This window comes from Callospermophilus lateralis, chromosome 3, assembly GCF_048772815.1.
Source record: "Callospermophilus lateralis isolate mCalLat2 chromosome 3, mCalLat2.hap1, whole genome shotgun sequence".
Taxonomy (NCBI): Eukaryota; Metazoa; Chordata; class Mammalia; order Rodentia; family Sciuridae; genus Callospermophilus; species Callospermophilus lateralis.
Genome location: NC_135307.1, coordinates 177,394,504 through 177,422,207, shown reverse-complemented (window position 1 = coordinate 177,422,207; position 27,704 = coordinate 177,394,504). Strand labels below are relative to the sequence as shown.

General features: G+C 48.3%; 1 protein-coding gene across 15 annotated transcripts in view; it reads right to left on the bottom strand.

Annotated features, from left to right (window-relative positions):
• The window catches only part of Epb41l1 (erythrocyte membrane protein band 4.1 like 1), a 121,611-nt gene continuing 93,907 nt past the window's right edge, over positions 1 to 27,704 (bottom strand). For 9 of the 15 annotated variants that reach the window (XM_076851794.2, XM_076851789.1, XM_076851791.1 and 6 more), the window contains 8 exons: positions 20,788 to 21,186; positions 18,888 to 18,992; positions 17,026 to 17,109; positions 12,115 to 12,201; positions 11,272 to 11,355; positions 9,196 to 9,276; positions 8,794 to 8,910; positions 1 to 3,402 (listed from right to left, as the gene is read on the bottom strand). In XM_076851794.2, the coding sequence (XP_076707909.1) occupies positions 3,394 to 3,402; positions 8,794 to 8,910; positions 9,196 to 9,276; positions 11,272 to 11,355; positions 12,115 to 12,201; positions 17,026 to 17,109; positions 18,888 to 18,992; positions 20,788 to 21,186 (966 nt within the window). In that variant the 3' untranslated portion in view covers positions 1 to 3,393. Of the gene's footprint in view, positions 3,403 to 8,793; positions 8,911 to 9,195; positions 9,277 to 11,271; positions 11,356 to 12,114; positions 12,202 to 17,025; positions 17,110 to 18,887; positions 18,993 to 20,787; positions 21,187 to 22,329; positions 22,438 to 22,925; positions 24,909 to 27,704 lie in introns of all 15 variants that reach the window. The other 6 variants (XM_076851784.1, XM_076851786.1, XM_076851795.1 and 3 more) reach the window with 4 other exon arrangements.

Sequence of the window (27,704 nt, the reverse complement as noted above, 5' to 3'; positions counted from 1 at the left end):
TTCAGCATCAAACACATTTATTTCACTTTTATTGAGTATACAAGAACAGAGAGCACACGCATACAGCACGGAGCACTGAGGTGGGGGAGCGTGGGGACGAGAGAGGAGAAGGGGTGTGAGTAAAAAGGAACAGGACAGCATCGCAGTTGGTTGGTAAGGTGCTTTGGAAAAAAAAATTATTTAGAGTGATGTTGCTCATGCAATTTCAGGCCAGTCTTGGAATGTACTTGCAGGATTCAAAAACTGAAACAGGTCCTGGCACTTTCTGTACCCTCAGATGGAAAAGATCCAGAGAAAGCAAAATAAGAGAAAATAAAGATTGGTAGGATGGCAGAGTGGAATAAACCCTGGAGAGCATCTAGTTCACCCTGCTCATTTCACAAGTGGGGCTCAGTGGCCAAAGGAGGAATGCGACTAACCCAAGGTCAGATGGTGAGTCAGGGGCTGAGTCAGAATGGTCACCTAGAACCTTGACTGCCCTCCAGGACTTTTCCCGCTATGCTACCCAGCCTCCCAGATGGAGAGGCAGCACAGAAAGGATGAGAAGTATAAAAAAGGAAAAATGGGTTGAAGACAGACAAGACAAACATCTCTATTCTCTATGGAGAGGAGGAGGAAATAGTGCCCTAGATTTCAGCTTTGTAGGTTCCCTTTTCCCTGGTGTCCCTGCTTGCTACTCCATAGAAGGAAGGTCACAGCATCCATGGGATGGGGATCTCCCCAAACCCTGATGGCCCACAAGCTAAGCCCAGTCACTTCATCCCCACCCTGAAGCCCAGTGTCTGTAGGCAGGTGCAAAACCCAGAACAAATATCCTCCCTTTGAGGTGTATCCAGTGTGCTCATGATGCCTGGTTCTTGCAGACGGTGGGGCCTGAGCCAAAATCCTAGTGGCTCTGAGAGGATGGAGCCATTCCAGCTCTTGGCCCAGGAAGAGTGGGAATTCTCAGGTTGAGAAGGACAGGAAGAAAGTTCTGTGACTTCTCTACAAATCCTGGTAGATAGAGTGTGCTGCTGCACTTAGAGGGAGTTCAGTGGATCCACTGGCCTGCACCAGGCAGCAGTGGGGGACATGGTCAACGCTGCAATCTGAGAGATTTGCTCTACTTCCCATTTGCCCACAGAGACAAAAGATATTCTAGTTTCTTGTTCTACTTCAGTCAGCACCAGTTAAATTGCTAAGGTATACATTATAGGGTTAACTGAGAAGCCAAGTGGGGTACTTCTATGCTGGGCCCTCTGGAGGACATCCCTGGGTATGTCAAATGAGTTGGGAAAAGGCTCTCAGATGGGCCAGTCACAGCAGCGGACATAAGCCTGGTCAAGGAGATTTTCCAGATCTCTCCTCTCCTTCACACTTTCTCCTTCCTCCTGAGAACAATGCCTGGCACAAATGGGTACTCAATAAATATTTGTTGTATGAATTTATTGACCACTTTAGAAGCAAGGCTGAGAAATTAAAGTGCTATGAGACATTTTCTCTCAGAAGGAGATTCTCCCTGAGCAGGCAAGCCTGAGGGAGCTCATGTGTGCCAGGGGGCAATGCCAAGCTTGTAACAGGGCTTATCCAAGGGCTTCTGTGGTCTCAAGACAATTGCTGGGACTTCCAGGGCAAAGGCTCAGAGCTCAGATGCAGACTGAGCAGGAGGTCTCCTGGGTCAGGATCTCACACAGAGATGGAGCCTTTGGACAACACTGCCCTTTGCTCTCCATTGTTAGGGGTAGGGGAGGCCTTTGGAAATGCAGTTTTGACCTACTGGGGTCTGTCCTGTGTTCATGGCCTTTTCATCATGGCTACTTTGGCCCAGGAAAAAGAGAATGACTCAGAATATGAAAGGAGAAGAGGAGAAGACTGAGCTGGGCATTTCACGGAGCCAGGTTAGAGCCACCATCTTCTACCTTGGCCAGGGGCACCACCTCCCTTCCGGTGTGGAGCTAGTCATCAGGGAAGGGCAAGACATGGCAAAAAAAAAATCATAATAACAAAACAAAGAGAGGACTGAAAATCAAGGCAAGCCCCCTAGGGAGGTAGGAGGACTGAGCTAGGGGACCTCTACTGTGGGGACCTCAGCAGCAGAGTCCCAATTCTGGACACTGGATCTGAGCACAGAGCAGGTCCTGGCTGCTACTGCTGGGGGGAGAAGGCATCTTGGACCGACATATTCAGGCCTCTGTTATTTCCTTCTTGGTGAGCCCCCATGTCTCCACTGGGGGCCCCACTCTCCCCACCAATCACCCAATTACAAACACCACACACAGTATACTACACTGAACCCATCAGCCCCAGCTGGGAGCCGCTGCACCCAAAGTCCAGGTCTCCTCAGCTGGGCTAGTTCAGCAAGATCTAGGGACCTTGGGATACATCAATCACAGTCAGATAATTATAATTTTAAAATGTCAGCTTCATACTTACCATCACTGTTTATTTTAATATTTGTTTCCTGTTATATGTAATATACATAACTTAAAAGCACATCCATACAAATCTCCTACGAGCTGCACCTTCATCAAGAGAAACCAGAAACATACAATGTCTACTTCCCTTCCCGCGGCTTCATTTTCTGTTCTTGCTTTCTCTTCTTTTCTTTTTCTTATTTCAAATGAGAGTCATCTGCAGTGGCCCTCAGCAGGACCAGGACACAGAAGGGGAGATGGGGCAGGATAGGGGCAGGAGGGAGCCAAGACAAAAAAATGACGACAAGACGTGTGAGAGTTGAGGATGAGGGGAGGCGGAAGAAAAGAAGGTGGATTTTGCAGCCCAGTGTCAAGACCCAGAAAACAATAATCCAGTGTTCCTGCTCCTCTTTTCCACGTGGGAGATTTTCTTTCTTTCCTTCTTGGAGAATGGTTGCCTGTGTGTGACTTGCTGCTGCGATTTCTCTTGCTTGGCTGCATGATTGTTTTCCTTTGCATTTGAGGGGGCAACAGAAGATGGAGAAGAACAAATGGAACGCTCGTCCACGAACTGGACTGTGCACAACCAGGGTTGAATGGAACTTCTACAATCATCGTGGTCTGGCTTGCTTTTTCGGTTTGCAGAAGAACATGGAGAGGAAGGGTTTATGGTTGTTGTCATTTTTTTTTCCTGAAAAATCTCACCAATTATTCAATTTGTCTGCAAAGGAAATGTAGGTTGTGGCAGATGTTGGTTGTTGCTGTCGGCCGACTGCTCCGCCAGCCCCAGCAGCAGTGCAAGGACGCGGTGTTTCCTGTATATATATCTATATCTATATATATCTATATATATATGCTTTCCCTTCCCAGTCTCTCATCAGTGACAGTACGTTGCAGCTGGGACATGAGTGTTGGTGTCGGAGAATCCAGATTGAAGGCCCCTTCTTAATGGTTTTCTGGCGTGGGTTGGACCAGACATGCCAGCACCCCTTCACGGAGGTCAGGATTCCTGGCAGCCAGAGGCAGGGGGGCACAAAAGAAAAAGAGGAGGACAAGGAAATTTAGTAACTTTTGTCACTCACCTATAAATACAAAGCAAGAAGTTACTTTAGCTACCCTTTACCGCCTGCCCTTTGCTTTGATTCAGAAAGGTAGAGTGGCTTGTGCAAGGCCACACAGCTTGTGTGTGGCCACTGGGAACTGACCCACATTCGCTTGACTCCAGAGTCCATGTGTGTTCACCAACTTGCTTCCCGGGAGACACATTTTTTACTTTGGCCTGAAAATTTGTTAAGATGTCCTTTAATAATGGGGAGCTAAGATAACAGTCATTTCACTTTTTCTTCCTATCTTGACTCAGTTCTATGAAATATCTAGTTATGATTACAGATATTCTGTCTTTTTTTGTTTTTCTCTTTTGTTCTCCATGAGTCTGTTGTGCCCTGGAGATTAAACCCTAGACTACAGTGTTTACTTTTTATTTGTCTTTTTTTGTGGTACTGGGGATTGATCCTGTGGGTACTCTACCACTGAGCTATATCCCCAGCCCTTTTATTTATTTATTTTTGAGACAGGTTTCACTAAGTTACTGAGGCTGGCCTTGAACTTGTGATCCTCCTGCCTCAACCTCTCAAGTCGGTGGGATCACAGGCATGCATCACCATGCCCTGTGAGACCTCAGTGTTTAAATAAAGAAACCAAAGCCTGGATTCCAGCTCAGGCTTGAGTCTACAACTCAGAGTTTAAGGAACTGGACTCTGAAATCAGACTCTATGAGTTCAAATCCCACCCCCTGGCCTGATAGCTCTGAAATCATGGGTGCATTTCTTAACTTCTTTAAGCCTTAGTTGCTTCTATACAATGGGTCCCACCCCACACAGTTATAAAGAGGAGTCTCATCAAGGACCTAGCACATGGTCAGTACTGAATATACAGCAGCTGTTCTTGTTATTACTATTGCCCTGATCTCCTGAAGAGCAAGGGCACCAGTGCCCAACACTGTACCTGCCATGTGGCAATGACTCAAAACCATTTAGCACATGGAATATCATCCCTGCCTTTGCCACTTACAGATGGTCAAGTGCTAAAGAAGTTGCCAAAAAGGGATCCTTCTTGTTCATCCAAGATCTTGCTTGGATCCTTCTTGACAGATGGGAAAACTGAGGCCCAGAGGAAGTCAATGTTTCAGCAAGTTGGTTCCTGTTTTAGAACAGGTCAGTTTTCCCCCATGTAGTTAAATTTTTGAAGGCATGGCAGCTTTAGGAGCTGGGTGAGTGCCACCCCCTTGCTGGCAGAGTTTGGAAGACAGGTGCTCTCTGAAGGAAGTGGGCCAGAGGGAGAAAATGGAGCAGAAACCACACATCTGGTCTGTGAGGTTGCAGGAGAGAAGGTGAGGACTCCATGTGACATGGATGTGTTTTTCACACTCACAGCAAGATCTTCAAGGAGGAAGTTTAAGATGAAAGACCAAGATCCAACTGGAGCAGAGACAGATGTTTTTGGAAGAATCAGGAAAGAGAAGAGGAAGACCAGCAAGATAAACGCCCTTGTGGGAACAGGGTCTCAGGCTGGTGGTGAAAGTCTATGGTCTGACTTATTAGGGCTCTCCTGGTCCCCTAAACACAGCAAGATCTCAGAGGGACAAGAAAGCAGGTTTTCCCTACTGAGCACATTCTTCCTGCAAGATGCCATCCCTATATGTCACAGATGCTGTTGAATTATTTCAGCAGCTCCTATTTATAAATGAATACCATTGGACCCGTGAGGAAACTGAGGCCCAGAGAGGTTCCAGTGGGCACACAGCTCTCAAGGTATTTTTGGCTCCAAAACCTGAGCATATTCTTTCTATTCGATTCCTAACTAGGTTTTTGTTTATTTGTTTGTTTGTTGTTTCTTAGATCAGCAGGCTACACTTTAAGCTTGCTCATTGATTAATGATTGCTCTATAAGTCAGTGTAATCAAGCTAATGGATATGTGAGATGTCCTCAAAAGACCACAGGCAATTCAGAAGCACCAGGGTATCTAAACACTACTATATTACAATTTATTCTTCTAGGTGTATTACAGCAGAGTGCCTATGTGCAACATTTGTTAGCCTACTTTCAGTTAATAGTAATGATGATCATAATGAACTTCTATTGGGCACTATGTATGATCTCTGTAACCCTGTGAGAAAGAGACTACAGAAAGTCAGTGTGATGAGGAGGCTAAGACCATAGGGTAGATACGGAGTCTAATAGATTAGGCTTAGCCTAATCAATCCATCATGTTCCCTGCTCCATGATTGTGAACAACCCACCTAATGTCTCTGAGCCTCAGTTTCCTCATCTGTAAAATGAATTAGCAGACAATAGTACTTATATCAGCAAAGAGCTTGGTGCCTGGGTCAGTATAAGCACTCCATAAATGATAGCAATTTTTAATTATTACTATGATTGTCATTGCTGTTTGGCTGATGAGGAAATACAGTCTGAGAAGAAAAAATTACTTGTTCAAAGTTATATAGACAATAAAGAGCAGGGCTTGTGATTAGAATCGGGCCTGTAGGACTGCAGGGCTTTTCTTTGGGGTAACAAGATATATCTATCCACTACAACAATGATTTTGAAGCACCTTCAGGAAGAGTTTCTAATTCAGGAAAGACCACCCCCTAGAACTAGTGGGCGTTACTCTCCTAAGAATCAGGGGTGGCTCCTTGACAATAAGTCGTGGTAAAGCATGGGGTGGAAAAGGCAAGGGGACAACTGGCTCTCCAGGGCAACATAAACAAGGTGACCTTTACAGAATGATCCCCAGGAAGGATGGAGGGAGGGAGGGGGAGAGAGAGCATGAATATGAATGGTGGTATGTGGGGGCAGAAACATCAAGAAAGAACAGAAGAGGAGGGAATGAGACAGCTTAGGAGCAGTGAGGGGGCAGATGTAAGAGACTCCAAGGTGGTGGAATAGGCCAGATGTGGAGGCTGGGACAAGAATCCTGAAAGGCCAGAGAAAGGGGAAGGCCGGAGCCTGGGGCCAGGGGCTGGCTGGGAATCCCCAGGGAAAGATGAGGAATGAAAGAGAATGGAGAAGAGAAGAGCAACACACAAGGGACCCCCAGGATCACACAAAAGCCAGAAGAACACAACCAGAAGGGGGCTTGCTCTACCTCTTCACTCTGAAAATGAGGACCCTGAGTCCCCCACAAGGAACCCACGGTCACACACTGGTCAGGAGAATGGCTAGAGATGGTCCCTGGATTCCCAGTACAGAGCTCTTAGCATTAGTGGCTCCTACACCTGACCGCACAGGGCCTCCCTAGGATTCCCAGGCACTCCAGTACCCAGGTCCCCTCCAGCCTCTCCAACTCAGAGGGTTCTCCAGTACTTGTATACTAAACGAGGTTCCCAGGTGAGGCAGCCAGTTCTGCACCAGCTTGGGAAGTGACCTTCCCTCTGCCACTCTGAGATTTGAGGAGAGAAAGTAAGAATTACTAGACAACAGAGAGGGCAAGAGTGACAATGACTTGTATAAAAGTTTTTCTACACAGGAGCTTTTCTAGATGATATTTATTAATTTTTCTAAACTTTTCTAGGTAAATAGAACACTTTAATTCCAAAATAAAAATTTTAATTTTAACTTACATTAAACAATGATAGAAAGAAACAGGTGAAATTCATTTTAATAATATATTTTGGGGGCTGGAGGTGTAGCTCAGTGGTAGAGTACTGATCTAGCATGTGCAAGGCTCTGGGTTTGATCCCCAGCACCACCAAAACATAGAAAAACAAAATAAAAGATCTCTCTCCCCCTCAGTGTGTGTGTGTGTGTGTGTGTGTGTCTGTATGTCTGTGTGTCTGTGTGTGTGTGAGAGAGATACATAAAACTTAACCCAATATATCCATTACAATTTCTGTAAAAATTATTGAGATAATTTACATTTTTTCATATTAAATATTCAAACTCCTACATTTATTCACACTTAAAGAAGATCACTTTTGCGGGACTGGGGTTGTTGCTCAGTGGTAGAGCACTTGCCTAGCATGTGTGAGGCACTGCGTTCAATCCTCAGCACCACATTAAAGTAAATAAATAAATAAATAAATAAATAAATACAGTTATTGTGTTCATTTACAACTTAAAAAAAAGAACAACATATTTTGGATTAGCCAATTTCAAGTGCTCAACATCCATATTTGGCTAGTGGCTACCCTATTAAATAGCACAGAAAGAACATAGCAATTATTGTAGAAAGAGTTCTATTGACAAGTCTGCTCTAGACCAAAGGTTAACAGCCTTTCAATGTAGCAGAAAAATGTTAAAGTACTTTTTCTTCTGACATTAAGGAGATGGTAATCAAAGGAAGAGAAAGATTCTTATATCTTTCTAGAAAATGCTAGTTTCAGTTATTTAGGGAAAAGGGCAAAAAAGGAGACCACCTGTTATTTATGGGATCTTTGACATAGATTTTTTTTCATTGTGTAAAAATGTATAAAGTGCATAAACCAAGTGTCAATAAGATTGTGACAAATTTTTATGTGTATGCTCCCATGTAACCAGTAGGAGATATGTTCCTAGCACCCTGAAGGTTCCCCTGCACCTCTTTACTGTAACTGCTGCATCCTAGAAGTAATACCATTCTGAATTTTACCATCATTGGCTGTTTTTGAACTTCCAATAAATAGAATCATGACATGTACTTGCTGTGCCTGCCTTATTTCATGCAACTCAATATTTGTGAGATTTTGTTTTATAGGTCTGATAAAATGTGATAAGCTTCAAGAGGTACCAGAAAAACATCACTCCCAGTTAGGCTGCTGCAGGCCTTATGTTCCCTAATACCATCTCATTTCTCTTATTCCAAGGCATTGAGGGCCCACAAAGAAACAGGAAGACATTGGGGGGCTGTAAGATTATGATCTCAGGAAGTTTGTGAAGTCAAGACTTTGCAGTCCCGAAAGACAGATGGGATCAAGGGCTTTGGGTATCATGTCCCCTTAGCAACATCCAGTGACCTGTGATGGAGACAGAGACTCGAGGACAGGAATGTGACACTGGGCCTGGTAGGACTTTTTCTGATTCCAGCTTATAGGTAGTGTCCAGTGAGGTCATGTGAACCTCCCTCTGTTCCCCACAATCCCAAGTGTCACTCCTCTGTCCCCTTTTCTTACCACTTCTGGATTTACTGTTCTGGGTTTGAGGCCTGGAACCCCAAAAGAAGGAATTGAGAATACTCCATCCCCTCCTTCCTCTGACTCCCATATGGGGGAGCTGCCCTCTCTTTGACCTGCAAATCAGGCAGGTGAGGGGTCAAAACTGCACTAGGGATCAAGCCACTTGGGCTGGCAGGTTGAAATGACCACCCGAGGATCTTGCTACTGCTACCTCCTCCTCTGGTAGCCACTGTACTTTGGAGCCTTACCTGTGGCTTCTTGTCTCTCTCCTCGGGGGATGGGTCTGTCTCTCTGTATACGACAGCTTTGGTTACCAGCATGTCAGGATGCTGTAGCTTGGCTTCCTTGATGGCCAAAGCCAGGGCCTGGTGGGTAGAATAACACAGTGAGGCGCCATGGACTAGTGAGAGGAGGGAAGCTGGAGAACACAAGCTCCTTAGTGCACAGCTGGGGAGGTGGGGGCAGAGTGAAATGCTTAGATAGAGTACAGCTCCGATCTTCTGGCCCCTTCTGTCTCCTATTCAATGACTCTTCCTTGTGGGCTCCTTCTCTGAAAGGGTCAGCAAGAAGTAGACACTTTCCCTGCCCAAAACAGTGGCCGTCCATGGGTCACCCACTATAGGAGAGACTGGGCAGTGCTGTCCCCATACCTGGTCTTGGTCCACATCTTCATCCCCAGTAATGATGATTCGCTTCTCAATCCTTGTCTCAGAAAATCCTCCCTTCACAGTCTACAAGGGAAATGAAGAAGGAAAGGAAAAGCGAGGTGAGGTCTCTTTTGAGTCTGCTGGGGCAGCGGGCCACAACTGGAAACCTACCCAAAGCATCTCTTAAGGGCAAGACACCAGCAGTGTGCCCTTCTCTCTTGGCTTCCTCGGCATTTTCCTTTTCTAGTTCTGGGAATTCAGACAGCAGATCTCGCCTGGTTGCCACCACTCCCCAACTACCACACTGTTCCAAGCCTAGCTCAGAAGCTGCCTCCCTCATCCTGGTTGGCAGTGCCTCAAGATTGTCCTGTCACACTACTCCTGGGGGGACTAAGTCTGTATCTCTCTGGCTCTGGGCCTCTCTGCCTGTGCTGGTTTTATGGGCTTGCTCCTCACCAGGCTGCAGGCTTTTGCGGGCAGGGCCTGTAGTTTGTTTATATCTGTACCCCCTCCTCCCCAACTCCCTTGCCCAATCTGACCAGGGCGGTGCCGAATGTAGGTTTGTTGAATGAACACATGAATGAAATGTGAATGGTGACAAGGTTCTACCTTAAATGACTTTGAACAATACTATGAGAGAAGATTGTACTATGATACTTATTACCGCCACTGTTTGCTGGGGTCTGGAAGCAAGTTTAGAAGAAGGGCAGGACCTAACTGTTTGGCATATTTAAGGAGGGTGTGGCTGGGGGAAATCCCAGCTGGAGTTAGGGGGGGTGGGACAGAAAGAGGGGGCTCCCAAATGGCATGGCCAAGAGGGACTGTATGCTGTGGGGTGTGTGATATAAGCCCTTCCCATAAGGCTTGCAGAGCCATTGATGCTGCTCACTAAAGCTTTTGGTGCAACGATTCTTTCTGGGAAACATGACAAAGTACTAAGTCCTGCATGGGAGCAGGCAGGGACAGAGTCTGTGTGCACAAAGGGCCAGTGCTACTCATCAGACTTACTGGATGGCTCTGCAGGACCTCAGTCACAACCCCCAGGGCTCAGCCTGGCACCTCCAGGCTTGAAGCCCTGAATGGGCCCTCTCCTGTCTCCCTCCTGACAACTCAGATGTGGTTGTGTGGCCACCTGCTCCACTCCCTCGATCTGTTGTCCTCATTGGCTGCTTCATGACTGCTACCTCCAGGAATGCTTCTCTCCTCTGGCCTTTCCTCCTCCCAGCTCCAACTTCCACCTGGCCCAGGCCCTAGCCCCCAAGCCTTTGGTTTTATTGTTGTTGTTGTTTTGTTTTTTCAAGCTGTCTTCATAACTCTCCTTCTTTTTTCCATCTATCTGCACCTCCTGGCGGACCTAAGGTCCTCTCTGAAGCTTGTTTTCACTCCGCCACTGCTCAGTTTGAAAACTTCCATGGTTTTCTAATTTCCCTTAGACTCAGACCTCCCATAGTTAGATGCTTCCTGGTACCTGTCTTATTTGCTCTGTTCTATGTTCCCCTGCCCCCAGCCAGCCTAATTTTCCTGTTCCATCCTCTACATGCTGCTCCCCATTTCCCACAGACACGCCCCACTTATGCCACCTCCGGCAGCCCCAGGCACAGAGGCCAGCGTGAGGTCGATGCTCAGTAGCACTTGCTCAATGAACAAGGAAGCAAACGCGCAGTTTCGGCTTCATCTTCTACTTTGCTTAGAGCACCTGCCACTGTCTTCTCCTCCTTCAGGGGTCCTGTCTGGAACCCCAGGTCCTGCTCAAAACATTTTTCCCAGGAAATGCTTTCTGACTCTTGGGGAGCCACCCTCATGTACCTCCTCTAAATTCTTCCAGCACTTAAGGCAAATGCCATAGTTCGCAGTTACTTTGAAGGAGAGGGTCTCATCCCCTAGACTGGCTGTCAAGGTTGTGAGTGCAGGGCCCGGGCCTAGGACAACAGTAGCTCAGGGCAATGCGCACAGACTCTAGAAAATGGCAGCGCCACAGGTCTCCTTTGTCCACCTTACAGACTGAGAAGCCAAAGCTGAGCCACGGTAGTGACCTTCCCGCCTGCAGCCTCTGGGGCCCGGGCACCTGCTGCTACTCACTTTGGTAACATGGGTGGTGGTGGAGGTTGAGAGGGTTTCCGCGGTGGCGCCGTAGGTGCTGGTGAGGACATCTTTCCCGATGATCTGCAGAATATAACCACCCCCACCCCGGGCAGCAGGTCAGGACACTGGGCTCTGCAGGGGCGGGTGGGATGGGGGAATCCAAGTACAAGCAGGGGCCCTGTGAAGGTGAAGGCTGGAAGCCAAGATACTTTGAACCATTAAGAATCCAAGAATCCCGAAATCATCAGAATCCTAGACCCATAAAACTCTCAAACCTGGGAATCTGAGATTCCTAGAGCCTGAGATTCCTGAGGCCCAGAATCCTAACAACACCCTGGAATCTGAGATTCCTGGCATCTTAGAAGGATGAACACAGGGATCCGAGGTGGAGATGGAGCCCTCCTGATCCCCCTTCCTGTTGCAACCAGGGGCTAGAGGATGGAAACAGACTCAGAGAAGCAAAGAGCTGGAAAAGACCTCAGAGTGACAGACTCAGGGTCACAGGTGGGACAGCCACAGCAGAGCCAGGCCCAGAATCCAAACTCTGGACTCCTAGTTCATTGCTCTTCCTAGTGGGCAAGGAGGGCAGGCACAACAGGTGAGGGCTGCACCCCACACAGCTGGTGCCCTGTGTGAGCGCAACAGGGATGGGAGGGAAACTGCAGAGACTCTAGTGGGCACCATGGAGCCTACGGGCATTTGAAAGTGATCTAGTTTCCTGGCTCTGCACTTAAAAGGGCACCTTTTGGGCCCAACCTGCACTTTCTGCAGGCCACAAGGAGGCCATGCCCATGTCTTCAGCTTGGAGTCCCCTAGCCTGAGCTGGCACTGCCCACTTACCGGAGAAAGAGAACGGATTTCCGTGGCCACCGTCTGTGGGCCTGGAATCATGGCAGCTGCCCCCTTCCCGGACTTGAGACTGTTCTCCTGGGGAAACAATGGTGCTCAGATGGCTAGGTCTCAGGTATGTAGGCCCCAGGATGGCCGGGGCACATGACCACATGGCTCTCATGGCCACAAGGCTGAGTAGTAACTTAGAAGCAGAGAACTGAAGGCATCATTCAGAGCTCACTCCCTCATTCACACACACGTGCACACCCACACACTCACTCATTCAACGAACATTTACTGAGTGCCTGGTGTGAGGGACACTGTGGTGAACAAGACACAGTACTGCTCTCTGGAAGTACTAACAGAGAAATTGGGACACTCGGGTTCTTGTCCTGTCCTTGCCACATTCTAGCTATGTGACTTGGGGCAGAGCCACTTCCTCCCTCTGGGTCTCATGGATTCATCGGTAAAAAGGGACCCATGCTCATTCCCATGGAGACCTCATGAAGCTAACAGAGGGGAAAGGATTTCACAAACTAAAATCTGTAGGAGAAATATAGACATATAGGTTGGTGATTAATATCATATCTACTGCTTTCTGGGTACTTGCTATGTGCTAGGCATCAGAGGCTAGTACATGCATGACCTCATTTAATCCTCACAACTGTAGGAAATAATTTTTAATATTCCTGATTTGCAGATGAGAAACAGGAGGGCAAAAGCATGTTAAGTGGCTTGTTCAAGTCCCCCAGCAAGTTAGTGGTACAGCCAGAAGCTCACCCCACGTGAGGAAGACCCCAAGTCTGACAGGGGCTTATGTTCTATGCCACCACTCTGCCCTTGGGACTTTCATTCTCAGGCCCATTCTCCTGGTTCTACCTTGAGATCTAACCACGAGGTCCTCCTGGAATCATTCCTGGACTTAGTGCTCCATATCTGACCAGAGGCCCAGCTCTTTGCTACCTCCCACTTCTGTACCATCCCAAGGCTCAGCCTGGTCTATCCAGGAGCCCAGAACCACCAACTCTGCAGTTTCTCAGCTGACTGTCCCCTGGTCCTGCTCTGTGCATGGCACTGGCCTGGACCTCTGCCTGCCTGCCTGCCTGCCTGCCTGCCAAGGGACAGGAGAGAACAGAAACCCTCTGCCTTTTCCTTGCCTCCCCTCTACCTGCCTCGAGCAGAGGCTGTCGGTGACCTGGTCACTTGGCACACCATCACAAGGCACTTTCTCAGAAGCACCTGGGATCCCGAGTGTGAGGGTAGCTTCTGGACTCAGAGCCTTCCTCTGGCTTAGAGAACAGCCACCAGCCCTTTTAATCAGGGCCATGCTGTGAAGGAGCTGCTTAGTCTCTCGTGGCACCCTCTTTCCCTTTCCTGGGGTCAAGCCACTCCTCTGTCTTCACACCGAAAACACTAAATGGGACCAAGTTGTTCAAAACAAAGGCAGCCTCCCTCCTCCCTGCACCTCCTGTATCCTCAAGGAGGAGTGGTCCTCTCCCTGGCCAAGGCAGTCCCGCCTTCACACTCAGGGCTCTCCTCACAGGCCACCCTCAACCTTAGGGACTTCTGCTGCCTCATCAAGGCCCAAATCCCGGGCTGGGGTTGTAGCTCAGTGGTAGAGCACTTGCCTAGCATGTGTGAGGCTCTGGGTTTGATCCCCACCACCACATAAAACTAAATAAACAAAATAAAGCATTGTGTCCATCTGCAACTAAAAATATTAAAAAACAAAAACAAAAACAAAAAAATCCCCATTTTAACCTGTAGACTGGATCTTTCCCTAGCACTAGGCCTTCAAGGCCAATCGTCTCCTGGACTCTCCCCTGGAAATGTCCCATAGGCACCTCAGACTCATAGGATCCCAAATGGAACTGGCTGCCTCCTCACCCCAACACACAGAGAGCACCCTCCTCTCATGCTGCTTAGATCAGTGGTTCTCAAACTTGATGGGCATCACCTGGCGAGCTTATGAAAACACAGATTGCTGCCCCTGCCCCAGAGTTTCTGAGTCAAGAGGTCTAGAGCAGGCCTGAGAATCTGCCTTTCTTGTAGGTGCCTGGGACCACACTGTGAGAACCACTGGCCAGTGAACAAGATCCCCACTCCTTCCTTCCTCCTGTCACCGGAATCTTCTACCAATGACTGAATCCTGTATTTGCCTCCCTCCAGACCTCCCTAACCCAGGGACCTTCTCTACATCCACCTCCTCAAGCTCCAGCCAGGCCCCTCTGGATATGGGCTCCTATGCCCATCCCCTGACTTGTCTTTCTGTCTCTCCCAGTGTAGGGCTGGATTCAGTGCTTGGCATAGTATTTTACCTGTCCTGGGTGTTCAATAAATATTTATTGAAGGAAGGAAAGAAGCAGGAAGGAGGGAGGAAGGAAGGGGAGGGAGGAATTTTTGCAGTCCACACTCCACACAGTGGCTAATTTCCTAACAAAACACATAACTGATGATATCATGCTCCTACTTTAAAAATTTAAGTGATTCCCTATTGTCTCTGGGATGAAGTTTGGACTTCATACATGATGTTGGAGGCCCTGAAGGTTCTGGACCAGCCCTCTTTCCAGCCGCTCCTCCCCCAGCTCCTCATACACTTGACAGATATCTGACTTCACTGACCACTGCCTTCTCCTTCAGATGTCCACCATTACCCCTACTCTGTCTGCTGCCTAGAATGGCTTCTGCTGTGACTATACCTTAATCTATCCTTCATGCACAGCTCAGCTGTCCCTGACCAGATAATGCCTTCCCCAGCTCCTGCTGCCAGAGGTGTCACCCAGAGTTATCCTCCCAGTGGTCCCCAGGCTAGCTGTTCCATGAGGGAAGGAAAGAAATAGCAGCAGCTCACATCTACAGACCACTTACTGTGTGCAGAGCATTGTTCTCAGGGCTTCACACAGATTACTTTCATCTTCACATGAGCCCTTTGAGATATGTGCTGTTATTGCCCCTACTCCATTTTATAGATGGGGAAAACTGAGGTTTAGAGAGGTTCAGGTGACTTGCCCAAGGTCACCCAGCCAGGAAATGGGAGAGTTGGACCTTGTTCACCACTGTGTGCCCAGGACCTACATACAGGGGCACAGTACATTACAGATGCTCATGATGATGACTGAACAAATGAATCCTAGCAGGCAGTGTATTTTCTTTGATTCTGTATTCCCCTCAGGCAGACCATAGAGACCTATTGATGCTTTTGGAACAAATGGATGGATAGATGGATGGATGAGTAAATGAATGCTGTAACTGTCCACTCACCTAAGGTCAAATTTAAATTTAGCCCTACAAGTATCCTAATGCTGCATGGTGAAGGGTTGGGAGGAGTGGAGGAACCGAGTGACCAGGGAAAAGTAGGCAGGTAACTGGTTTGGGTTTATTGATCCTAAATTTTTATTTATTCAAAACCTACCTTTGGAACAGTCTAAATCAATAGAATTCTCATTTGATGTGTGTATCGGGGTTTGGCAAGAGAAAGTATCTGAATACAACTCTTAGTAGCTCATGACATACCTGGATCAGGCACTTGTTACCTCGTCTACCCACAGCCTCAGCCCCAGCCCCAGCCCCATGCAGCCGATGTGCCCAAAAGCAGGATAAGGGAGCAGAGCAGAGTGGTTGATGTTGAAAGGGGGGCTTCTGGTGTCAGGATGCCTGGGCTTAACCTGGCACTGTTACTTATTGTGTGTGACCTTGGGTAAGTCACTTTACCTCTCTGAACTTCAGTTTCCTCATCTGTAAAGGATGTAAAAGAGAACATCCGCTTTGGTTTCATAATCTATTCAAAGTTCTCAGCTTATTGCCTGACACCATAATCGGTGTGCTGAATGCTATTTATTCTATTTCATTATTAAAGGCTCTGAAGTCTCTTAAGAACCTATGAACCAGGGGCTGGGATTGTGGCTCAGTGGTGGAGTACTTGCCTAGCACATGTGAGGCACTGGGTTCTATCCTCAGAACCACATTAAAAAAATAAACAAATAAGCAAATAAAATAAAGGTATTGTGTCCATCTTACAACTGAAAGTTATATATTAAAGAAAGTTTGGGGCTGGGGATGTGGCTCAAGCGGTAGCGCGCTCGCCTGGCACGCGTGCGGCCCGGGTTCGATCCTCAGCGCCACATACAAACAAGGATGTTGTGCCTGCCGAAAAACTAAAAAATAAATATTAAAAAAAAAAAGAAAGAAAGTTTTTAAAAGAACCTATGAGGGGCTGCGGTTGTGGCTCAGTGGTAGAGCACTTGCCTCACATGTATGAGGCATTGGGTCCTATTCTCAGCACCACATATAAATAAATGAATAAAATAAAGGTCCATCAACAACTAAAAAAATACTTTAAAAAAGAACCTATGAATGAGGCAGAATGGGGAGTATTCCCATTTTATAGATGAGGACACCTGTGGCCAAGGACCTTCCTTCATGAATCAGACAGTAAATAGGTAGCAGAACCCTAAGGTTTCCTGGAAGGTGTCCAAAATCTTGAGTTTACAAACTAAGGTTCATTGCTGCCATCTACTGACCATGGTGAGGAAGTGGCCTGAGACAAGAGTAGCCTCCAATGTGGGCCCTGGTGAAGGGCTCTCAGCCTGGAGGCGAGACTCACCAGCAGAATCTGGAGATAAGATTCTTGCATGCTAAGAATCAAAAAGTACCATCCTCCCTCTTCCCCTGCACAGCTGAGATGGCCCGGAAAACAGACTCAGGGATTCCACCTCCCACATCATTCGGTTTGGAAAACTGAGGTCTGATAGTATGTCCTGGGGCAACCTAGGTTCCAGACAGTAAATGATTGTATGTCTCACTCCAATGGGGACAGGGCAGCTTCGAGCTTCCTGAAGCAGCCTGGACATCATTCACTTATCTGGCTGTTTTGTGGGGTGAGGGGGCTGGTCATAAGGATGCCTCCTGGGTTCCACTTACCATAGTGGTGGATATGGTCTCCGTAGTGATGGAGGGGGTGGTTGTCATGAACTCCTTCCCCATTGGGGCACTCCCATCAACCTGCTGGCCAGAATAGGGGTTGTTAGAGATGGAGAGAGCCCTCAGCTGTCACCTGGGCTCATATCATTCCAGTTACAGAGTGACAGGCTGTGGAATGAGCATGCATTGGGGAGCAGTTCACACCCATTTCAACATTTTTCTTTGACAAATGAAATATAATCCAAGACAATCTGACACATTCTATCTGAATTTCAGTGCATGTAACTTTTGACTTAGTAATCCATAGAAATTTATCCTGTGGATATAATTTTTCAAAAGTTCACACAGAAATATGAACAAGGAAGTTCACCACAGCACTGAATATTAACTGCAGAAGACAATAACCATGATAGGATACATCAGTGGGAGAAAACAAATCAAATTAGGTCCCAATTCCAGAGTAAGTTGGGGACCCATATGTTAATGTATGCTGATGTTCAAAATATATATTTTAAAAAGTAAGGTAAAAAAAGAAAATAATCACTTTTTGTAATAATTTTAAGTATATAGAGATGAAAGTATCTACATTGGGATATGCATACTTTTTTTTCCCCTGGGAGGCAACATAAGAAAATTTTCATTTGGTTCTGTTTAAATTTTATAACTGAAAATTTTTTTTGTTTTGTTTTAATGTCAATAAGAATTATCAGGCTATGAGAGTTAGAGTCAATTTTAGTTTCTTTTTACTTTTCTGTATGAAAACAAAATGCGAGTTATTAAAAACAAAGTAGGTCAGAGAGAAAAAGCAATTTTCCCAAGGTCACACAGCTCATCAGAACTCTGATCATACCTGGATCAGGCACTTGTTACCTCATCTACCCACAGCCTCAGCCCCAGCCCCAGCCCCATGCAGCTGATGTGCCCAAAAGCAGGATAAGGGAGCAGAGCAGAGTGGTTGATGTTGAAAGGGAGGTTTAAGAGTCTTAACGGGCACTAGAGTCTTGATTGATGCTAGGCAGCCTCATAACTCATAGCATTTTTACACAAGTGGGAGAGAAAATTCTGGAAATAACACCGTTGCCTATGTTTCTGGTTTATGTCTCATCTCAGATTTTTTTGGTTTTGTTTTTGCTTTTTTGGCAATATTGGGAAGCAAATCCAGTGCCTTGTGCACCCTAGGCAAGCACTTTACCACTGAGCTACATCCCCAGTCCTTATTTCAGTTCTTGAAACAAAGATTGGTCTCTAGGACAGGAAAGCTGCAAGAACTGCAGCTTGTCCAGCCAGAAAGAATCATGAGGGCATCTCTTAGGCCCATAACCTCAATTTTCAAAGTTTAAAACCCACAGAAGGAACGTGGTAAACACACCCTAAGCAGTGTGCCTGGCTTTCGCCAGGGTGCTAGGATGCTAAGAAAAAGGCTCTGGTGCTTTTTTCCCCACCTAGTTTGCTCATTTTGCCAAACTAACCTGGGCACTCCATACATTAAAAAAAAAAAAAAAATTACCCACGATGAGCTGTTGTGACCAAATTGAGATTGGTCTCCCCAAGCCATCCCGGGAAAAATCCCTCCAATTCCATCAAGTAGTCAAAAAAACAGAGGTCTTAACCCACTAGCCACTAGACCTTGCAACACTCCTACAGAAGGGGAAATCAAGACTTTAAAAAGTCTGATCTTCCCTATTACTCCCACCCCCCGAGTTTGGGGAGGACCCTGAGGCTCAAAAGAGCATCAGGCTTAAAATGGTGGTTCCAAGGAAGCTGAGGTGGGAAGGTTAGCCAAGGAGCTTGACCATGGCAGTGGGAACCCACACCCAATGCCCAATACCCATGCTTAGGCTCCAGTGGGAAGTGTAGACTACCTGGGTGTGGTCCACAGTGGAGATCCTGCTCTGCAGCATGGCCTCTGGCTCAATCTTCTTTCTGATGGCCAGGCTGCTGACAGTCATGGTTTCTGTTTTCACAGGCTATAAGGAAACAAAGAAGGACACTTTGACTCAAGACCCATAAGATGTCTGCTTACAGGCAACTGTGGAATAGGTTAAGAGCTGTGTCCTACCCCACAGCTGGCCGGGTCTCTGGGAGGGTGTGAGGTCAGGGCAGAAGAGGCATGGTGTGAAGTCACAGACAAACAGCCCAAAGGGAGAGCCAGAGCTGCTGGCAGCTCCAGGCAGGCCTGCTTTGTGTCCCTGCTCCATGTCCCTGCAAGGGGGCTGTATGCCTTTTTAGGCTACCATTAAGAGGACGTTCATAATTCTATTACTAATACGCCCTGTGCTGGTCCCCATGCTAAATGTCTCCCTTGTGCACATAATATTGCTGAATCCTGAAGGCCTTCCACAGTTAAGCCTGCACCTTCCAACTGCTTCATTCGAACTAGAGCAGGAGCCACACACATGGAGGCCTGCAAGGGGTGAGGCAGAAGGTGTAAATAAGTGAAGGGACTGGTTGAGGGTTGAGGGCAGAGGTGGTGGAGAGCAGGTGGACTCCACTCAGGCTTGGCCAACTGTTATCACAGCCTCTAGAGATAGGACCATCTGATTTTTAAAAAAATGATATAATAAATCCCTGGATTTTATATTTAATGCCATGATTTTTAAATCAGAGTTAAAGAAAACACATCTGCTGGCTAGATCTGGCCTGAAGGCCACCTGTCTCCAAACTTTCTCTAGAAGTCTTAAGCTAAATGATCCAAGTCCTCCACCAGGCTGTGCTATTCCCACTGCAGGTTTTCCCACACAACTTGAATGGATGAATGGACACTAGCTTGTCATCTAGCTGTTGGGGGGAAAGGGATTCTTACAGATGGTTGTAACCCTGCCATCTAGCCATTCATTCAATGAATCATCTCTTGGTGCTGAGAAGGTGCCAGGCTTAGAGGAGCTGCCACCTGGCGGTAGAGCAGGCCTGTCAGTCATTGACTGTTGGAGCAGAGGCGTTACAGAGTGTGGGGGGAGTACACAACAAGAGTGACACTTCTGCACAGGGTAGTCAGGAAAGCATATGCTAGGAAACTGACATCTGAGCTCTATCTCAGAGCAAGGCACAGAAAGGGAGGACAACCTTCAACCCAAAGGGTACAGTATGGAGTGAGAATCCAGAATGGATGAGCTGGCATTTTACTGGGAACATGGGAGGGAGGCTAGGCTGGAAGAGGTGAGGAAGCAAAGGAGCAACATGGACAGAGATGAGTTTCAGAAAGATCTCTCTGTAGCTCTACTGAGGAGGGCCACAAAACAGAGAAGCTCAGGCACAGTTAGTCCCTGTGTCCTTCTCAATGACTATGTATCCTCTTCTCCAGGTGTTTCCCACTACCATCCTGAGACCCCAGGGCTGGATGAACTTAAACTATTGCTCCTTCCCCAGGAAGCCCAGGGAGATGAGCCTGAGCCTGAATGAAGAAAAACCATTCAAGTTTCAGACCAGGCTCCACAGCCTGAGAGTCTACAGACACATGCTCTCTGCAGGTGCCATGCAACACAGGCAGGAGATGAGGAGTTGAGTGAGAACAGACCACCTATCATCGCTTGACCTCAGCAAGCAATGGGGTCACAGGGTTAAAACACCAAGGAGCGCGTGTTAGGGGTAAACCGATATGGCAACATGCGAGCACAGAGCCATGCTGTTCTGTGGAGGGACAGTCATGCAACATGAGACAGCTTCAGGCTGCAGCTGGCTGCTCAGTCTTCTCCCGCATGGCCCAGGGCCCTCTGAGCATGCAGTGCCTGGTTGGGCCCAGGTTTCGATGAAGCTCCACTGTACCTCAAACTGGGGCATATCCGGGGTAGAGCAAGCCCCTCGATCCGGGCTGTCCTCGATGCCCCCAGACTCATCATCCTGCCCCTTGAGATCCCGGGAGAACACCAGGCCCTCAGTTTCAGAGTCGCTTTTGTCTCTGTCGAGTTCAGGCAGGCTGCGAGAGAAGTCTTCGAAGGCGCTGCCATGATAGTCACCAATAACCGTGAAGTCCACCTCAGCCTCCAGGCTGGATGTGGAGCTGACCGTGATGCTGGAGCATTTGCGCTCTATGGCCAGGTGGTTGTCTTTCAGGAACACTGCGTCCCTCTCCTGGTCCTGGTCCTCATCTCCTGTGTCACTCTCTGGGGCCCGGGGACGTGGTGGTTTGACTTTCTCCTCCGATCCCTCCCTCAGCCCTGCTCTCTATGGCCAGATAAAACCAGAGGAATGGGATGCAGGGTAGGGAGGGGGAGAGAAAAAAGGAGAGAGAGAGAGAGAGAGAGAGAGAGAGAGAGAGAGAGAGAGAGAGAGAGAGAGAGAACATCAAGATGGTGCATGTCAGAAGAAATCTTGAGGCTGTGTTGAGGTCCTGAATGGAGCAGGTCAGGAAATGAAAAATCAAAAAATAAAACAAAACAAACCCAGGAAAGGTTCCTTGAAATCATAACAAGCTTAAAAAATGAAAAAAATTTCTCAAGAGGAGGGATGCTCCTTCCCAAGGATCTCACACTGATGGCAAAAGCGAGTTCAAAGCAAATATCCTGCCAGTGAGTCCTGGACAGGAGGCCCCATCCAAGGCTTGGATTGAGGAGCCTATCAGAAGCGGCACTGTGCAAAAGGCAGGGATGGAATCCCGGACCCCAGGCCCATCCGTGCAGGCGGCGTCGAGAAACAAACTTAGGAGGGAGGTTAGGTACTCAGGAAACCCAGGGGAGGAGGCAGAGAGGCTGGAGCCAAGAGCTTGAGGAACACAGAGGAAGCCAGCAAGGCTTGTCAATTCCACTGAATCTCCGTGGACAGGGTCAGCATCAAACAGTGGGAAGAACAATTCAGGGCCGGCCCTCTGGGGACGAGCTTCCAGGGAGCCGGGTGCTACCCCAGATCCACCCTTAGCTCCGTGAGTGGGCCGTGGGCAGGCCATGGACAGGAGGTTCTGGTCCCATCAGTGTAATTGACAACAGCAGGCCAAGGAGATGCTAGCAACTCTTGTCCACTATACATACCTCTCAACTGGCCTGTCAGGGATTAAACACCACACACACATTTTTGGCTGGTCCATGACATTGTTTTCTTTTAAAAAAACCAATCTAACACCCACAAAATATTTTTTTAAGGAACTTGACTTCAGCTTCTGGAGATTCAGTGTGCTTAGAAATTCACTTGCTAAACGGGCCTCCATTTAGCCAGTTTCTGGAAGGTCGAGAGGTGTGAGGAATATATTCCCGACAAGCCAGAGTGGAGCAGCCACAGGGGGTCGCTGCTACAGCAGGTGGGAATCTAAGAAGCGAAGCATCCTGGCCAGGTGAAGGTAACTAGGTCATCAGGACATAGAGGGACTGTAGAGACCTGAGGGCCCGAGGGGCTGGTGAATCTCAGGTGCCCCCCCTTCCCAGGGGCATTCGCGGCTAAGCTGGTGAAGCGCTTCTCTTCCCTGACCGCATCTCCGGATTTGTTCTGGATTAGAGAAGACAGTTAGTCTTAAGGAGGCAGAAAGAAACTTGAAAGGGAACCAGAGCGGAGGATGGCAACCTCTGGACTGTCAGCTTCCACAAGGCAGGAGACCAGGGACAGGATGAAGAAAGATCACTGGATAAGCCAAGCAAGACAGGTAGGAATCGAGAGGGGAGGGGCAGCAAGGCAAGCATGTAATCTGCTGGTAGTGGTGGCACCTTCTCCACGGGAGTGTGTGTGACCCTCTGGGCACCAGGTCATACCAAAAGCTGAGGGTCTTTGTGGCCAAGCTAACGTGGGCCAAGCAGATGACCCCATCCTTCAGCCTGGGCTACTCATAGGTGCATTTGGGGAAAAGACCTCATAGGGATGGACAAGCAGCCTTGGGTTGCAGTAATGATGAGCGGCCACTGAATCATGCTTCTAAAAGGCTACCAGGCATGCGGTCGGTGGGGGGCACGATGGGGGCGGGGGCTCACAAAGCCAGTTACCCCAGGCGCTTCCTCCAGCGTGGTTTCGCAGCCTGAATGGGGGGACACGAGCTCTAGTTCTGTGCGTCTTTCCTGGTGGAGTGTGGTAGAAATGCCCTCCCTGAAGTGTCTGGTAGCCAGAGGCATCATTGAGGAATGTGCGGTTTGGGGACTGGCAAAGTCCCCTGGGGGCTGGAGTTGGACGAAGCCCAGGTCTAAAAACTTATTCCGCTGTTGCTCTAACTGACCCATGCAGGCCTCTGAAGTCAACTCATTTGGAAGGGCCTTTGTTTCACTCTGACTAGCTCGACGAGTCTCAGCTCCATGGGTCTCAAATATCCGAATTTTGTTGGCCACTGAGGTCTTGCTTATGTCTTCCAGGGAGCCCTCTTGTCCCCTATCCTGGAAAGAGGTCGTCTCTTTTTGCTTTCCCGAAGGGAACACCAACCCCGGAGTTACGACCCCTTCAGCTTCTTCAGGAACAACTTTGGGCTTTCTGCTGGCCACTGGAGGTGCCCTGCGTTCGCCTCCTGTGTCAGGGGGCACAATTAACCCAACTTGGTCTTTGGGCTCTGGGCTGTCTTTAGGAAGCTGGACATGTTTGAGAAATACAGGGAATTGATCTCCAAAGAGATCCCTGAGCTCTGAAGGCTCCCCTGATCCATGAGAAGCTGGGCTTGGAGAAGCTTCCTCCAGAGCTTCCAGAGCCTCAAAGTGACCAGGGGAGGCTGGCAGGGAGGTGACCACCTCCATATGAGGAAACGCTGAGGCTTCCTGGTCCCCCATCTTAGGTTGTCCAGTTTGGGTATGAATGGCTCCCCTCTCTTTGGGGAGGAAGTTGCCTCTGTCTGGTTTGACTGGCTTCCTGACATGAGGAGGGATGGTCCACAGAAGGGCATGGGCCTGGGGGTCCAGGCACACCCTGCCTCCTCCATTAGTGGAGTGGTCCTTCCATCCTGCTGAGGGACTTGTTCTAGCCTTTTCCCTCAAGTTCCCACGGGCAGGGGGCTCTTCCTTTTCAGCTGCCCTGGTTGTCGGGTGAAACTCTCCCTCCACCTCCTGCTGTGCTTCTTCCCAGTCCTCAGCAAATGTGTGTCCTGGAGAAGGTCCCTGCTGGTCATCCTGTCTTCCGTGGTTCCTGGGAGACCTGGTTCCTTCCTCGGAGGAGGCAATATGGGCTTCATCCTTGTTCCTGCCAGCAGCTGTGGCGGGGCCCCTCGGGTCTGCGGCATTCAGCTCTGAGCTCTCTGGGAGGTCCCCTGGCAGTTCCAGCTTGATGTGTCCCCCAGGAGGGGCATCCAGGTGGTCTTCTCTCTCTTCCAAAGGCAGAGGGAGAACTTGATCTTCAGAATCTTTTTCTCCGTAGTTTAGATAGAAGCTCCTCTCTGCAAAGGAGGTATCAGTCTCATCGCTAGAGTCAGCTCTGGCTTCAGCATGAACAGGATCCAACAGAAATGACTGGAGGCCTCCCTTGTCAGAGGCTGGAGAGGGGATGTCCACCTCTGCTGGCCTGGTTCCTGGAGTTGTGGATCTTCCACACATCTGGAGCTCTTCCAGCCTCTTCCTTAGCTCTGCACGATCCTCCAACTGACCATCTGAGACCGGGAAGTTCCTGATGGGTGCCTCGCTGGTGCCAACCCTGAACTCAGAGACCTCAAGGAGCTTGTCTGACAATGTGCATCCTGTAGCCTGGGCAACCCCTCCAGGACCTGCCCTGACCCAGGGGCCTTCCTCCCACACCGACTCAAAGTCTTCTGGACTTGCAATCATCCTCCCTTGCTGCTGAGTGTTGGCATTTTTGGTTCCCACCATTTCTTCTGTGGCCATTTCGACTTTGAACTTGTCCACCAGAATGTCTACCTTGGAGAGTCTGCCATCGGCAAGGATGTCAGCGAGGCCTGCCTCACTTTCTTCCTGCTGTGTGTTGGCCACTTTTAGGAGACTGAGACCGAGTTCTTCTGGCCTAGTGTACTGTCTTTCTATAAATACCCAATGCTCCGAACCCTGTGTTACAATTGGAGCAAGAAGAGTTAAAATGAAATAACAGGCACCTGAAGGGCGGGTCACCCTTCTCTCTGTAAAAAGGGACCAATCTACCACCAAAAGGTAGTCCAGTGTGGACTGGGACGGCATGTCCCCAGAACCAGTGGGGGAGAGAAAGGCATGATTATGCCAGTCCTTCTCACAGGTTATTCTTCCCATTAAGGCACCCCAAAATAACTGACTGACCTTCCTCAACCCCATCCCCCACTTGATAAGACAGGATGGGTTCTCATGCTCTCCCCATGCTAACGATGGAGAAAGTGAGATCCATGGATGGGCCAGGACTCTTCCTCTTCCTCTTTTACTAAAACAATTACCACTTTCAGAGGGGAAAGTGCCTAGATCACTGGGAATTTCTGGATGTTAGAGCTGAAAGAGTTCAAAACATTATTCGGTCTAATCTCCTCAGTGTGTAAGGGGGGAAACCAAGGCCTAGAGAAGGTCAGTGACTTGGTCATGGCTACCACTTTTGATGACGTAGTCAGGATAAGAATGCCTTTCAGTGCCTGGATCTCTGCTGACTTATCTCACAACCTTGGAAGATGGGTGTCACCCGTGATCCACTGCCAAGGTAAGGGAAGCACTGAGTTCCACAGGGCCTAGTCTAAAATCTGACCTTTTTATAAGAGCTTCTGGGAAGGAAACAGATTTGATTATTAGCAAAAATGCCAAATGGCCAGGTTAGTGACAGTCAACACAATGGCTTAAAAAGTTTGAATACTATGGATTTCCATCCCAAAGAAATAAATACCAGGGTCCATCCTTGGAGAATTCTAACAAAACTCATAGGGTAATAAAGGGCTGACCAGAATACAACACAGAAGGAAAAGACTTATAGACCCAGGCATCATCATGGGGCAGAGGGACCAGCAAACCCAACTGTCTACTGAATGGTCAGTAGACAAGTACTGTTTGAAGACCCCTGCCACAAGGGGTCTTCAAACAGTACTTGGGGGCAACGATGGATTTCTGAATCATTAAGGTGGCAGGAAGGCCATTGGGTTTCTAATATTCTTGGAGCCACAGAAGACTTGTTTCCCACAAAATCTTAATGGAAGTTCATCTAGTATGTAACACAAACATCAGGCAGCCCAGTACTCTGATGTATCACTCTCCTTTGAAATCACTGCTCTGACTAAAGCCCCTCAGAACAGATATGGAAACCCTACCTAGGACTAGTGAAGAAAGGCATCTTGTCCAAGGTCACAGAGTGAGCCAGGGACAAAGGCTAACTCCAAGTTCTGTGATGTATGTCCTTTCCACCCCACCATGACCACCTCTGCAGTATTTGTCAAAAACTGTTTCTAGCAATAGGAGGGGGAAGGTTTATATGGCCTTAGGCTCTTTTTTAGTTTATGACTGGGCAAAAAGTCTATGAATCCATAAGATCTGAGGGAGTTTGAAGGATCAAAAGAGCATTGTAACTCTCCACCTCAATACTCCATTTTATCAAATCATGACTCCATGATAGAGAACAAGACCTTATTAGAAGAATTCTGCCAACAGGAAAGAGAGAGTAGAAAGTGGGGAGGCCTAGACAAAATCTAGCGAGGTTTCTGAGATTTTATTTCAGGTCGTTAGGGCCTTCAGGACCCCAGCACTTGAACTATCAGAGGACTGGCTTCCAAAGTTTATGGAAGTCAGGGCTCCTCATCTCTTTGGGGAATTTGTTCCTTTTGATGCTTCCATTTCAGCTTTACCAACATTGTGAGCCTGGCAATGAAAGCCAAAGTTGGTCAGTGAGGCCCCTTCTGGAACTTTCCTGCTCCATTTCTAATAAGAACTGGGCTAGATAAGCAACAATGTGGAGGGCGAGAGCTGGCACAGAATGGAAGAAAGATTCTTCAGACAGAAAAGAGAAGCACATAGTGATATTTGGTTATTATGTGCCAGGCAATGCTGCCCTTTGTCCAAGTAGGTTTTTTTTGGGGGGGGGGGGGAGGGGTACTTGGGAGATTGAACCCAGGCCCCTGCACATTCAGCAAGTACTTTGCCTTTGACCTATGTCCCCAGTCCTCCAAGTTATGAAATTTAATCCAGTTGGCAACTGTGATGCCTGCAATGGTACCCTTATTTCAGAAGGGGAAACTGAGGGTCTCAGAGGGAAGGGCCTTGCATAAGATCAGTGTGAACAGTAGGGGAAGAAGGAGGAATTCTACTTCTAATAAGCAAATAGATAGGATCCTGAAGAGGAAAAAGAGAGAAATAAAGAGAGAGAGAACTTTGCTAGCACCAATGCACTGGTAAAGGCACATCTGGCCCAGATCACAAGATGGAACAATGTTAGGGCGGCCCCAGATTGCCACCGCCCTGCAGCTATTCTTTTTCCCAACTGGGAACCTTCAGTGCCTTGTTCAGAGCACCACTCCCCACTTGCGAGGGGCTCTGCATCTGCTCCAGTCTTGGAAATGGGAGCAGAGGAGCCAGTTTGGTTCCCACATGAGCTACACACAAGAAGAAACTCTCCCCAAAGGACAGCTCTGCCGACTCCAGGCTTCTCAGGTTCCCCCTGGAACTCTGCGAAACATCTGGGCCTTGACCTTCATAGGAGGATGGGATGCTGGATGGGGGACCCTCTAGAAACCATGTCCTGGGAGAAACTGCTGAGGGGCACAGGAGCATTCAGGAAAGGAAAGGTGTGCAGCCCTGTCGGGGGTGGCCTGGGGAGGGCTGCAGAGCAGATCCAAGGTACCAGAGGGCAGGAGGAGGCCACAGGCCATGGATGCAGAAGTGCAGATTTTAAATCAGTACAAAGAA